Source organism: Macaca mulatta, chromosome 6 (assembly GCF_049350105.2).
Source record: "Macaca mulatta isolate MMU2019108-1 chromosome 6, T2T-MMU8v2.0, whole genome shotgun sequence".
Classification (NCBI taxonomy): domain Eukaryota; kingdom Metazoa; phylum Chordata; class Mammalia; order Primates; family Cercopithecidae; genus Macaca; species Macaca mulatta.
Window position 1 is genome coordinate 43,678,844 of NC_133411.1, and position 14,987 is coordinate 43,693,830.

Sequence of the window (14,987 nt, forward strand, 5' to 3'; positions counted from 1 at the left end):
ATTAATGCACCAAGTGAATCAAGCTTAGTGAGTTGACAAACATCCACAGGGATAGTTGCGGGGAGGCATTGCAAAGTGCAATGTGAGGTCCTAGTGAAACAGAATGCTTCGTTCTTTGAGAAAGTTCCACTCTGAATAGAAAAACTATGCATACCAAGATCGGAGTATGGCCAAGCATTTGGCTACTGAAATGCCCCTTCTTCTTTCATTCCTCCATAAAGGAAGAGACAGAGACTCAGGTTCTTGTAACTCAGCTGCCTTTTTTGAGTTCTCCCAAGAGACGTTCTAACTTCAAGCCAAGCATCTTGTCACTGGGATTTCTGTATCTAATTTTTAGTTCTAGAAATCCATGATTTCACAAAACAAATTATCTGAACCTAACAACAACCACATAGAATTTTCTTAAAGTAGACGAGGGAGGAATTAGCCCCTAAAGTATTTCCTACACAATTGGAACTCCCTTTAGAAGATGTGCAATTGCCTGTACACCCAAGCACAAATGGGCTGTATTATTGCCTTATCTAGGATATACACACTTTACATTATAATGGTCCTTCCCTTTCCCTGAACCTGCATATGATGTAAGTGCTTGATTTAGGAATAGTTACATATTGTGACTGGCGAAAAGCACATTTGCTGATTGCTCTGCCACCTGCCTAGATGTATATTTATATATCATGAAGATATATAATTTATCTTTTATGATAAATTATAATAAAAGATAAAGATATGTAATATATCTTGATATATAAATGAGGGTCCCTACTCTCAGTATACCCCGTAGGAACATTATAAAACATAAATAGTCTGTTGTTACTACTACCAAGAAGACTTTAGTAAGTGTAATAACTAACCCTTTTGGATACATGCAGAGCGAATGCCAAATGCTTTAAATAAATTATCGCATCTAATCCTGATTTTTTTATGAAAAAGGGAAAATCTTATCATATCAATATTAGAGATGAGTAAGCTGAGGTTTGATAGAGCTAGGATTTTAACTTAGCTCTCTGTGACTCCAAAGCACATTCACTTAACCCCAACCTCACCCTCTCTGTAAATGAAGATTAACAATAGCATCTGTGGTAGAAGCTAATGTCTCCTGAGCTGGGAAAGTATCTTTCAATGATTATTAACTAAATGTGATCAGCTGCCACTGGATCAGATGTCATCAAATGAAATTGAGTGTCCAGGGTTTACTCAACAGTACTGTCTCTTACGTTTTGTATCAATGTTAGTAGATTGCTTAATTTTTGTACCTGTTACCTCACATGAAGCCTAGATAGCATCAGTCCCTTCCCCAGCCAGTGTGTACTGGGTCCAGCTTCTGGCTTGTGAATCCAATCAGTGAATTAATGTTGGTAGCTTAAAATCAACCTTGAAAGAGGTATTTACACCACAGAAATTGGCAAATGATACAAATCATGACCCTTTTTTTAAATTCCAGAGAGACAAGTGTTAAACATTTACCAGTACACCACTGTCTGTGACTCAAATAGGGACATAATGTGAATAATTATACTTCTGAAGGTAAATGAATGCACACTGGGTACCCTTGAAAAAAACAACCTTCCACAGATACAATCATACCTAAGTCACCTAAGTCTTTAGTGAATATTTTTGTCCCCATCATTCTGCTTTTGGGAGGACCTTTTACAACATAATCATGATGATTTTACATGTCTTTTGAATTTTTAAAAAATTACTTTATTTGTTCATTTTTGTTACAAAAGCAAATATGCCCACAGTAATCATTTAATGTTTTTGAATGCAAGTGCATACATATAAACAATAAAATGTATATATGAATGCTGCCAGTAGAAATAAAATGCAAGTCACGTATGTCATTTAAAATTTTCAACTACAGTCATGCACCACATAATGACTTTTCAGTCAATGATGGACTGGCCCCATAAAATTATAATATCATGTTTCTATGATATCTTTTCTATGTTTAGATATGTCTAGATACATAAATACTTAATATTGTTAAAATTGCTTATGGTATTCAGTAGAGTAGTAACCTGCTGCACAGGTCTGTAGCCCAGAGCAATAGGCTATCCCATATAGCCTAGGTGTGTAGTAGGTTATACCATCTAGGTTTGTGTAAATACACTCTGTGGTGTTCGCAGAACCATGGAATTGCCTAATGATGCATTTTTCAGAATGTATTCCTGTCATTAAGTGATACATGGCTGTAATCACATTTAAAAAAATAAGAAGAAACAGAGGATTTTGTTTTAATAATAGATTTCATTTAACTCAGCAGTCAAAAATATGATTTCAACATGTTGTCAACATAAACATTATGAAGATGTTTTGCATCTTTTCTTCTTGTACTAAGCTTTCAATTTCATGTATATTTTATACTTATAGCACATATGAATTTGGACGCTAAATTTTAATCATAAATACTTGATCTGCATTTACATTTCATAAAATGTAAAGCTTAAAATGTGGGTTCATATATCCAACATGTTCCAAATAGACTTACATATTTAATTAAATTTAAATTGTCATTAAATTCCTCAATTGTGTTCGCCACATTTTAAGTGCTCAATAGACACCTGTGACTTATTGTAACAGAATTGGTCAGTGCAGGTATGTACCATATATCCTTATTTTATAAAATTGGAGACCTAGGTTGGATGTGGTGGCTTATGGCTATAATCCCAGCACTTTGGGAGGCCAAGACGGAAGGATCAAGTGAGGCCAGGAGTTAGAGACCAGCCTGGGCAACATAGCAAGACGCTGTTAATAAAAAAAAAATAGCTAGATGGGTTGGCACATGCCTGTGGTACAAGCTATTTGGGAGGCTGATGAAGACGGATCCCTTGAGCCCAAGAGTTGGAGACTGCAGTGAGCTATGATTATGCTACTGCACTCCCAACCTGGGTGGCAGAGTGAGACCCATGTCTCTTCAAAAAGTAAAAATACAAATAATATAACAAATAAATAAATAAAATTGGAGACCTACTATATGTACTACTCCCAAAAGTCTTTTTCCCCCTCACACCTTACACATTTAAAATTCCCATCCTGCATTCCCCACTGGATCTCCAAGAGGAGAGAAATCTCAGCAAAAGTAGTTCTATCAAAACTGTCTGTGAGCTTTCCTCATTCATAGGAAGGAAATAAATTCACCTAAGGCATTTTAGATCTGACCATTTTCCAAATTATCATCACCATAAAAAGTTGGTAACAACATGAATTCTGAAAGCAAACTATTTCAATGCATGCTTGGTGCTAATGAAAACCAGCAGTTTTAAATGCCCTTTTGGGTTAACCTCTTCCTTTTCCTGTGCTGTATTATTGGAAAAGCTTCAGCAAGGAGATCGACTAGATTCAATTTCACAATATTTCTTAGTAATCAATGCTGGCATTTACTCTTCCCATCTATTAATATATTAACATCACACTTCTAAGGATGCGTCTAAGGATGCTTTAATCACTTTTAAAAAAATACTTGATACAAATTAGAGGGTGTCCGTTATTTTAGGTGGTGGTTTGTTTTATTTCCACAAAATTACAAACCAGATATAAGCATATTTTTCCCTGTGTGGCTTAATAAACTTTTTTTTTTTTGAGACAGAGTCTCACTCTGTCGCCAGGCTGGAGTGCAGTGGCGCGATCTCGGCTCCCTGCAACCTCCACCTCCATGGTTCAAGCGATTCTCCTGTCTCAGTCTCCCGAGTAGCTGGGACTACAGGTGCACGCCACCACACCCAGCTAATTTTTGTATTTTTAGTAGAGACGAGGTTTCACCATGTTGGCCAGGAGGGTCTCAATCTCTTGACCTCGTGATCCACCCGCCTCAGCCTCCCAAAGTGCTGGGATTACAGGCATGAATCACCATGCCTGGCAAATAAACTTTTAATATAATTGTTGATGAAGGTGTTATGGAGACTTGTCACCATAATAGTCTAGTCTTCTCCTTAAATTCACGTGATACTCCTCATCTCTATGTAGCTCTCCCTCACCTTCAGTAATGACCTCCCTTGCCTCTCAATCTTTGGTCTCTTACCTTCAACTTCCCACTAGTCGTTTCTCACATTTCCAAAAGTCTTATAATTGCCTTAAAACACCAAGTATCTGAAGCAGTCCTATGACCTTCTCCTCCCGCTAACCAACTCAGATCCCCAAATCCTGATTTCTTTCACTAGCACTATCTCTCATCCACACATACCCAGTTATTTGTGACAGACGTGTCTCTACCATCTCTCATATCCAATCATCACCAAATCTTGTCAATACTTCTCAGTGATATTAAGTTAAGAAGGCATGAAGGGCAGCTGTAACCTAAGGAAAACCCACTTTTGCACCAAATCTCTAGTGACTTTCTGATCAATCTGAGTTGAAAATGCTGTGTTTTTTGTGTTTTTTTTGTTTTTTGGTTTTTTTTTTTTTTTTTTGAGACAGAGTCTCGCTCTGTCGCCCAGGCTGGAGTGCAGTGGCGTGATCTTGGCTCACTGCAAGCTCCACCTCCCAGGTTCACGCCATTCTCCTGCCTCAGCCTCCCGAGTAGCTGGGACTACAGGCGCCCGCCACCTCGCCCGGCTAGTTTTTTTGTATTTTTTAGTAGAGATGGGGTTTCACTGTGTCAGCCAGGATGGTCTCGATCTCCTGACCTCGTGATCCGCCCGTCTCAGCCTCCCAAAGTGCTGGGATTACAGGCTTGAGCCACCGCGCCCGGCCTGAAAATGCTGTTTTAATCTGGTCCTACCTCACCAATCTAATTTTATGCCCTTTTATTCGTAAATTTGAACCTTGTTCTCTATTCACTAGCTTCCTCAGAATATCGTCCAAAACATACTCAGAATTCATACTCACATCCAGAACATTTGCTCTGAGCTTTTACCATACAAGTTGACCATAGTTTCTCTCCCTTTTCCACTCTTATCTGTCATCTAGTTCTAATTTTAAGACTGTCAATTCGATACCTGATTTTTCCCTAGTCTGACCTTCTATTTTCAGATATGCCCCTTCTTTTCACAGTTTCATGTGTTTGTACTGCCTTATTCTTGAAGAACCATGATTTTGATTGCTTTTGCGTTAATCTCCGTAGTGCCTTGCTCAGTGCTAGCAGGAACTAGTAGTTTAACAAATACTTGCTAATTATAAATTAAAGAGAATTAAACATATTGGTTTCTTTGTCAGGAGTTGGTTATAGCATGCTGGAAAATGTATTATATCTAACCCTCATCTTTTCTCATGTGTTTACAAATTGTTTTATGGCCAAAGAATAAGTTAGTATATCATGGGCCTAATTATGTGATTTGGAGGCCTCCTCTGCTGGGCAGTCTACAGATTTAAAATTCATGCCAGCTGCATTACACTGGTTTTGAACTTGCTTTTTCTTGAGAAAGATGGGAAGCAGGCAAAATGCCTCAGGCTTTCAGGGTGGAAATGGTGTGAGTTCCATTATGCAAGAATAGAAGCCCATTTTTTATCCCGCCTGCTGAAAATCTTGCCATGAGTCTATAGTCAAAGAATGTGTAAGTATCAAAAGAAATTTAGAGAGGGATTTTCCCTAGGAAAATATTGCAAGCTTAAAAAACCCAGGGAGCTAAGGTCCAATTTAGTAGATTCCTCTGAACAATGCCATCCTCTACTTAGATTATTATAGAACCTCTTATGACGGCATTTGAGTGGACTGCTGTGTCTCTGGGTTAATAGGTACAAGTAATAAGTTTAGGTACCTGGGCAAAAAGGGTTTGGTGGAGGGGAATAGAGGGACTTTCTTTTTCTCACATCTGGCATATCATTACATTGTAATGTTAGATAACATTAAAGTTCCGAACTTCATGTGTCAGCACTCTGACCTTTCCTAGGGACATTTTATCTCGGCTAGAACCTAATAAAGATTCCCTCATCTAGAAGGTGCCATGTGGGGCTCTGCAAAGATGGCGTGGACTGCTTACAATACAGTTGAATGTCACTTCTCATGGCCTGGCTCATGTGAGGACCCTAGAGAGAGTTCTGCAGAGGAGTGCAGAGGGCTACTTTTGGAGTCATTCCCACTGAGCCAACATCAGTGGAAGAGAAGGGGAAGAGTTAGGTTCTAATCAAGCACTTAGCTTCTGCTGAATCCATCCACATTTCTTTATCCTCCTCCTGGCCCCTGGTCTTAGTTAGAGTTGGGTCCCTATGCGGTGTTCCAGGAAGCAGTAAACTGCACTCACCTCCTATTTGGGAGCATGGCAATTTTAAATATTATTTTCTCCTGTAGGAGTATGCAAACAGATTTCTGGTTAATTTTGTGTTAAGGATTCTTGTTTGTTTTTTGTTTTGATAGAGCACATTCTATGGACATATGTTCAGCTTGTAAAGGAAGTGTTATAATTATAGTTCCTTTTTTTTTTTTTTTTTTTGGAGACTGAGTCTTGCTCTGTCGCCAGGCTGGAGTGCAGTGGCATGATCTCAACTCACTGCAAACTCCGCCTCCCCTGTTCAAGCGATTCTCCAGCCTCAGCCTCCCAAGTAGTTGGGATTACTGGTATGCACTGCCATGCCCAGCTAATTTTTGTATTTTTAGTAGAGACGGGGTTTCACCGTGTTGGCCATGATGGTCTCGATTTCCTGACCTCGTGATCCACCCGCCTCGGTCTCCCAAAGTGCTGGGATTACAGGCTTGAGCCACCGCGCCCTACCTAGTTCTTTATTTGGAAGAAGTGAAGCTCATTTGCATGCAGCTGCTTTCAAAAGTTTCGGGATTGGAGGAAGGTCATCAACTATTCAACTGAAGTAAATGCCATTTATTTGTGGCATCTGCCAGGTATCCTTGAGATGTCTGAAGAGGTGACTTCCAAACCAGAGGATGTGGCCTTCTGAGAAATGCAAACCTGTTCACACCCTCACTCAGATGGGAAGCAAAAAAGGCTGCCTGGGAATTGGGGATTTACTGTTATACCCTGACATCAGAATAGCAGGTGCTACTGGAAACTTCTTTACCTGACACTAAGTGTCTTGGGAGATAACAAGTAAAATTAACACTGTATACAGCATCCAGTTCCTCAGTGTTTTCTTCACTTAAAAAGAATCAGCTGGGCACGGTGGCTCATACCTGTAATCGCAGCACTTTGGGAGGCCAAGGCGGGTGGATCATTTGAGGTCAGGAGTTAGAGACAAGCCTGGCCAACATGGTGAAATCCTATCTCTACTAAAAATACAAAAATTAGCTGGGCATGGTAGCACACACCTATAGTCCCAGCAACTTGGAAGACTGAGGCAGGAGAACCACTTAAACCTGGGAGGCAGAAGTTGCAGTGAGCCGAGATCATGCCACTGCACTCCAGGCTGGGCGACAGAGTGAAACAAAAAAAGAAAAAAGAAAGAAAGAATCAAATTCAAAGCAAATACTTAGTTACCAACAGGATTGCATTTTTAGCCTATAACATCTTTTTTTAGCCTTTTAATATGTTTCTGCTGGAGGTTTCCAGCTTTGATTACATAGCCTGTTCACCTAGGAGTAAAGGACATGGGGAGGGAGAGATGTTCAGTGGTTCTCATTTGGAAAGTAGATAAGGATGATGCAAGGCCATCAGCTCAAGGCCTTCCAGGTTAGGAATTAAAAACATGGATGTTGTAAAAACCACAACTCATATTTATTTGAAATCTCACCATTGACAAAGTGTGTTCACCTGCATGTTTACACTCAATCCTATAAACGACTCCATGAAGCAGTGTATGGAGGAGAGTTCCTCATGCATGTGGGTTTGCACATGGGGATTCAGATGCAAGAAGATACTTAGTTTACATAGAGATATGTTTTTTATTTTATGAATATAAAATTATATGGAACAAAAAAAGATAAGTCCTCTGCTGTCTAGAAATTACAGTACATCAAGAATTTTATCCCTATGTAGAATTACACAGCCATTGCCAGAGGACCACATCTGTAGGACCATGAAAACAAACATCTTTGCTCATTATTTCAGCCTGATTAGGGATACCATGAAGGGCTATTCCATTAGGTCAGGTTTGCACAGTAATAAAAATGATGCCAGTAGAGGTCCTGGTGGAGCTCCTAGTATGATGATAAGTGTCTGAGTAACTTGTAAATAGTGCAATTTTATGGAAATGTTGCAGCTAAGCTTTAAAGTAGTTGGCATTAGTTGTTAGACACAACAACAGCTCTACAAAAGGCAATATGCTGAGTTCATTTTTGACTAGCCCAAACTTGCCTCAAAAGATCCGGGATGTGGACACCCTGGTATATTTTTTCTAGAAAAGCTTATTTCCTTCCTCCAGATAAAGGTGTATGGTCACTGAGGTGTGTACTGACAGATGTGTTGATCTACTCTCTCCGTTAAACTGAAGGGCTCCAGGTGTGGCCACACTGGGCTTCTAAATGCCTAGCAAAGCCACAGATGCATCCCTCTTGGTGTCTGAGGTGTTCACATTCCTGGGTCTTTCAGATCTGTATTCCTCATGAAAATAAAAACTCTCTACGATACAATCTGTCCTTGTGGGTTTTTAGTTTTACTAGGGAGTTTTTGTGTTCTTTTGCTTCCCGCCTTCTTTCTGCTTCCCTTCTAGTTAAACCTCTTTAGGATGGCTCATTAGCACTTTGTTTTGAGTGTGTTGAGCTGTTTTGTTCACTGGGAAACAGATTTATGAAATGTTACTATTACCGTGATTGTTCTGTTTTTCCTTTTATGGCCTGTCCAGCTCAAGGCCCCATGCTTGCTGATACTGCTGATAAGGTTTTCTATTTCCAGATCAAATTGAAGCAAACCTTACTGGCCCTGTTACTGAAGCTGTGCATGGGGGTCATTTGATGTGAGGTGTTTCTATGGCTTTGAGCCAGGATGTGAACATCTCTAGTGTTCATGTTGTTTCCTGAGACGAGTACTCACGGGCAGTAGAATTTATTACAACCTGCTGTTTGAGTTCATGAAAAGTAGGACAATATGAGACTCGGGGCAATGAAAGACTTACTAGGATTCCTTCTGGAACTGATTCATCAGCACATTCATGTCTTACCCAGTCTTTAAACAGTATTTCATGATAATGGTCTGCTTTTATTTGCTGGGCTTTACCTTACTCTTTTTGTGATTGCAGGTCCTACAGGTATGGATCTCTGGCAGCTGCTGTTGACCTTGGCACTGGCAGGATCAAGTGATGCTTTTTCTGGAAGTGAGCGTGAGTTCTGCTTTTCCATTTCCACCCTCAGTGGTTTGAAACAACACTGAATTGTATTTGTTATATCCAAGTTTTGTGGATGATTTTATTAAAAGATGCAAGTTTTACATAGCAGCAAATAGGAAACTTGACTTAACTTTAAAATCAGAAACTAGTAGGACTTTTCCGTGGATGTTTAGGAGGAATGCAGTAGTCAGTCAACTTTGGCATCTGGTGTTTTCATGTCAAAAATTAATGCTACAAATCATGCTGAGGACATTTATGTTGAAGAAAAGCCAGGTCTCTTGTTCTCAGGCTCTGGGAGAAATATTGAAGTTACACTGAAGAGTTATTAGCTTACTGTTCACTCAGTTCATTTGTGACTAAGGATATCTAGTCTATTTCCAGAGCTCAGAATTCAGGCTTGTTAGTCATATTCTCTGAGAAAGGAAATTGCAGGTTTCAAATGAATTTCACCTCTCACTCTCTGGGTGATTACCATTTGGCTAAGTTGAGGGAAGAGACACCTGAAATAGTTGAATGATATACCCAGAAATTATGAGCTTCCTTCCCCATCTCTATAATTCTCCCTCCCTTTTTTATATCCCTCTCCTGGTAGAGAAGTCTCAATATGTATAAACTATGTTTCATAGCAGACCTAACTAAAACAAGGAAGAGTAATGGAAGGGAAAGTGGAGAAGAATTTTTCTGTCAGAAAGAAAACTGTGCTCTCTAAAGGGTGGTGGGAGACCTTTTTTTTTTTTTTTTTTTTTTTTTTTTTTTTTTTTTTTAATGAGTACTTGATACTTTTCCTTGCCTGTGCTTCTACAGAAGAAAGAAACAATGTATTTCTCCCATGCTATGACACTGAATTTAGTTGTTACTTTAGGAGTGTCTGACTCCCCTTCTCACCATTCAGCTCATGTTGGAAAATACAGTTTAACAGCAGACTTAGCGCCTTAAGATGTCCTCCCTGACCTTCTAGCCAAAAATAAATCCGTAGTAGTGAGCTGCTGAGGGTGACCAGAGTCACTTAGAAAACGAGAAGAGTAAAAGATGTTATTTTATCTCTTAAAGCAATTTAAAAATATTTATAGAAAAGAGTCATAATTGTTTGAAATATTTTTTGGTCTCTCTGGTGTTATAATGTCAACATTATGCAAGTCAAACATGGAGAGAATTGCAGGCTCCGTTTCAGCAGCTTTTCCCATGGCTGGTTTTAGACCCTGGTTCTGAGCCAAAAAATTGCAGCTGAGATCCTCTGCTGTTCCAAAGTCATGGTGGCTTAATCTCTCGTTTCTTCATTAAGGTGACTTTCACTCTACTGGGCAAGATTTGAGGAATTTAAAAAACTTGTGAAATGAAAAGTATGGCATAGGAAATCTTTAAAGAAAATTTAAAATGCATCCCCAGCTGAGAGATTAGAGCTCAAATTACATTTTAGAGCTAGAAAGTCTGCACGGAGCATCTGTTTCCACTGCTTCGACATTTTACTAAACCTTTGAGTTCCTGAGTGAAGAGAAAACATCATTAGTTGCTTTTAATGCTTGATTTTTTTCTTTTTAATAGTTTTGTTTGATTCATTTATTTGTTTAGGGAGAGCAGAATATAAGCAAATGCAGTGGTTTATACTAAACACAAATCACATATCCTACCAGTGGTTACACATAGGAAGTAATTTAACAAAGAAGAACATTTTTGTCTCCTTTTTTTTTTTTTTTTTTTGTCTTGTTGAGCTAACCAATATTTCTTTTTCCTTTGGAATATGTGCATATTCCAGAATCCTTTCTTAAAATGATCTAAAGATTAAGGATGGGGTATGATGTTTATGTAAGAAGGCATATGTAAGCTCATTCCAGCATGTGTGTGCATGCTTGCCTCTGTGTGTGTGTGTGTATTCTAGTTCTGGCCACTTATCTAAGGGGTTCTTGGGTTCAGCCAAAGTTACTGCATAACATGACACGGGTCAGTCTCAGATGACATTTATGGGCCATGTGTTTGTTTTTCTGCCAGGTCTGGATTGTAGCCAAATCATTTTATTTTTATTGTGTCTCCTATTGAATAAGGCAGACTAAAAATGTAGTTGAAATTTTAAAAAAAGAAAAGATACTACTATTGAATTCAGTTTGGTCAGTGAAAGAGGTGGCACTGATGGGTAAGTGATCTTGGAAGCATCACCTGGAGAAAAGTCACCCAGGAGCTGGTAGACGATGACAGACCTCTATGCATAGGGAAGGGTGGCACTTGAGCAGGGATTTTCTTGTGGGCAGATGAGCAATTAGAAATATACTGGCCCTGAAAGGATTTTTTTAAATTAAATCTAATTGCCCTGTGGGAAATTTAATGAGAACTAAATTTGAATAGTGCCATTATTGTGCTAGCTAAAGTGTTGTAATAGATATTTTCTGTCTCTCATCCTTAACATGAAGCTCTCATCCTTAATATGAAGCTCTATGTCTGCTCCTCAAGCCAATTACATAGTCTTGAGGAGAATTTTTTATTCCAAAATCAGGAATGATCCACAATGCCTTGTTTTCAAAGGGCTTCACATGGTTGACCTGTCAACTGATTGTATCAAAATTGCTGCTGCTGGAATGATGTTGCTAGTGAGAAATGTGCATAAAGATCTGATGGATAAAAGTATTCTTCCAAGGAGTGCCTGTTATAAATTAGGTCGTATATCTCTACTATTTCAGTCAGTCCTCCCCTGAATATACCCTTTGACCTCAGTAACCTAAGGTGGAAGTAGGCAAGCCCCTGTCTTGTAGTTCAGTCTAGCTAGGACATGAGGAATGTCTTGAAATTAATGAGAGACTGTATATCTTTAAGGTTTAGATTGTGTGATGAAGAGAAATGGTCAAGATGCCCTGAAAAAGAATAGATCAAGGTGGACTAGAATAGTTAATTCAACAAATTCAATGTACTGATAATTCTTAAGAGTTTCCTATTTTCAAAGCCTGCACCTACGGCTATGAGGAATACATTGATTCTTCCCTCAAGGAACTTTTCATGTGTTAATAGATCAGGCATGTACACCAAGAATTACAATATCAGGCATTGTATATTAACTATCAAAATGGCTTGAATCACACTTTATAGAAGTGATGATGTTGGGAGGGATACCTCAGCTGTGGTGAATTACAGCTTCATGAAGGAGGCTGGCATTGTTTCAATAGAGACTAGAATGTCGGGTTTAAGATTTTAAAAGGCTGAGAAGAACAGAAGGCTATTACAGGAATAACTTATGCAATAAAGCAACAACATAAACAGAAGTGTACAGATGTAGATATGAGATGTCCATGGAGAACACTTCATTCACTTACTGAGTGTTTTTTATATATATATATATACACACACATATATTTATATATATGGCACTGTCTAGTCAATGGATGGTTCTGTTTTAGCATTTAACATTCAACGAATATTTCTTGAGCACTTACTTCATGGAAGGCATAGGATTAATTTGGCCAGGGTGTGTGGTACATAGGTGCTATATTTGTAATTATTCCCCTTGGAAGCAAACTTAGGTCAGTAGGTTTAAGTCAAATTATAGAAGGCCTAGAGATAGCAAAGGCATTATGGAAAAGGCAAGACTTGCTGGACCCTTGAAGAATCAGTAGCATTTGGAGAGGAAGAAAAGAAAGAGGAATTGTATGCCATATCCAGCAAGTAATAGGCCTCAATGTTGGAGGCCAGAGAAAACTGCTACCTGCAAGATGGAATAGTTTGTATGTGTGATATTTATATGTAACATATATAATACCTATGTATAATATTGATATATATTTACATATAACATATTTATATTTGTATGTGTGTAATACATATACTATATATGTACATATATACATATATATGTGTATATATGTACAATATATGTATATAGTATATATATATATGCATGCCAGTTAGGTGTGGCTTATAGGCAAAGCACATAATTGACATCACTCAAATTCTGCAAAAGGTGTTATATCATTCTACACCCTTCAAGGTAAGAGACTTAGGAATGAGGTGCCACATCCTAAGGGAACCGAGAGCCCCATAATGTTTTCTGTATATTTTGAACATTTTTCATAAACCTATGCACACTGACAAAACACTTACTTGAAAGAAAAGACACTCCTGTTCTCATTGCTATCAGATAGGAAATAATGGCACAGTGGACAAAGCAATTTATTTTTTAAAATAAACTCTATCCCACTACAGGTGAAGTTCCACAGAGCCCTGAGAGGATGTTAAGACATGTCGGATATATTTCATACAAGTATTCGAGTCATGGTTTCAGTTAGTAAACAGTAATGAATGCATCTGTTAAATGTGTTCAAGAATGAACAATTCAAGGCTTTCCATTCACAGTGAAGATGGGGAGAAAAGCCACAGAGCTTTTGATTGCTGCTGTCTTGACCATCATCCAGAGGCAAGAAGAAATCTTATGGTGTATTCTAGTGCTATGGCCTGTGTCCATGTACATCAGCAATCCTCTGACCCCTTGTCCTCCTGATATTGCAGACTTTATTTGATGTTGGAGTTCAGCAGGTCACAGCAAGCTGGGTTAATCTAGATGGTGCCAATGTAGATAATGACACAAAAAAAGTCTTTCAAGAAGCTTTTATTAAGTCATTTTACAGATTCAAGGAGGAATTTTATGTATGTATTTATTTATTCATTCATGCATGCATGCATGCATTTATTCATCTTTTTCTTTTAGAGATAGGAACTCGCTATGTTGTACAGGCCCCAAACAGTTCTACTAGCTTCACACAATCTTTCTTCAGTCTGTAGAGTAGCTGGCATTATAGGTATGAGCCACTGTGCCCAGTCCAAGGAAGAATTTTGAATGTATATTCCTGCCTTTAAGGAGCTCACAGTCTTTAGAAGAGAAAACAGAGAAATAAACATAATTTAATTGTGATCCTCGTAGGTTATTAAAGGGTTTTAATCTAGGTAATAATACTGTTAGATTTTTACTTTGTCAATAATACTACTAATAAGATAAAAGTAAATTCAAAAGGGATGAATTAGAGGAGGAAGGTGATGACAATAGGTCAGGAGAGAGATAATCTAAGTGTGGCAGGGGTGATTAAAAAATAGATGGATCACAAACACAGGGATGTTAGGAAGACAGAGTTACCAGTACTCAGAGTCCAATTAACCTGTGGATATTTGACTTGGGGAACTATCAGTGCCTTCTTTTCCATCCGTTTCTAAGTTTCTGCATTTTTAATTAATGTGATCATCAGCAATGACTCACATTTAATGCAGTGAAATCCTGGTGCACAGTTCAGCCTATTAGCACTAAAGTGGTACTTGCACAGAACAACTCTGTAGGGGAGGAAACACGCTGAGGCTGGATGACAGCAGAGTGTCTAAGCTACGCTTCTTTTGTACCATTTCTCTGAACTCCTCATGCCTGTGTCTACCCTGGGTCCCACAGCTCTCTGCTCAGCTCTGCAGTATGGCTGTGATATAGCTCAGGCTACTATGCAGTGAGGGTCTACAGCAAGGACAAAGGGCTGAACTCCCTCCTCATTGTAGTCTCTGGACATTTGTGACTCTATCCCGAGACCTTGACAACCCCCCAAGTATTTTATCATTGCTAGAGTATGTACTTAACTCATGGGATGCAATAAAATATATGCAGGATGAGTTGAGAACAGCAAAGCCATGTGCTGGGCAGAGTCTGGGAGGTTGGTTAGGCTCCCACAGAAACTGAGTGACTCACCTCTACAAAGAAGCTGGCAGTGTGAGTGATTAGATTTATGCCACAGCTAATTAGTAAATTGAAGGAGTGGGACCACCCAAGAATACTTAGAACCCTGACTGTTAGTTAAATTCACACATGCCAGTGATCGAATATATTTCTG

The 14,987-nt window shown here is 38.8% G+C and overlaps 1 protein-coding gene across 7 annotated transcripts in view; it reads left to right on the plus strand.

Moving 5' to 3' along the window:
• Nucleotides 1-14,987, plus strand: part of GHR (growth hormone receptor) — a 313,850-nt gene that overhangs the window by 134,483 nt on the left and 164,380 nt on the right. For 3 of the 7 annotated variants that reach the window (XM_015139960.3, XM_078003848.1, XM_015139959.3), the window contains exon 2: nt 9,061-9,141. In XM_015139960.3, coding sequence (XP_014995446.1) covers nt 9,072-9,141 — 70 coding nt within the window. In that variant the 5' untranslated portion in view covers nt 9,061-9,071. 7 annotated transcript variants of the gene reach the window in all.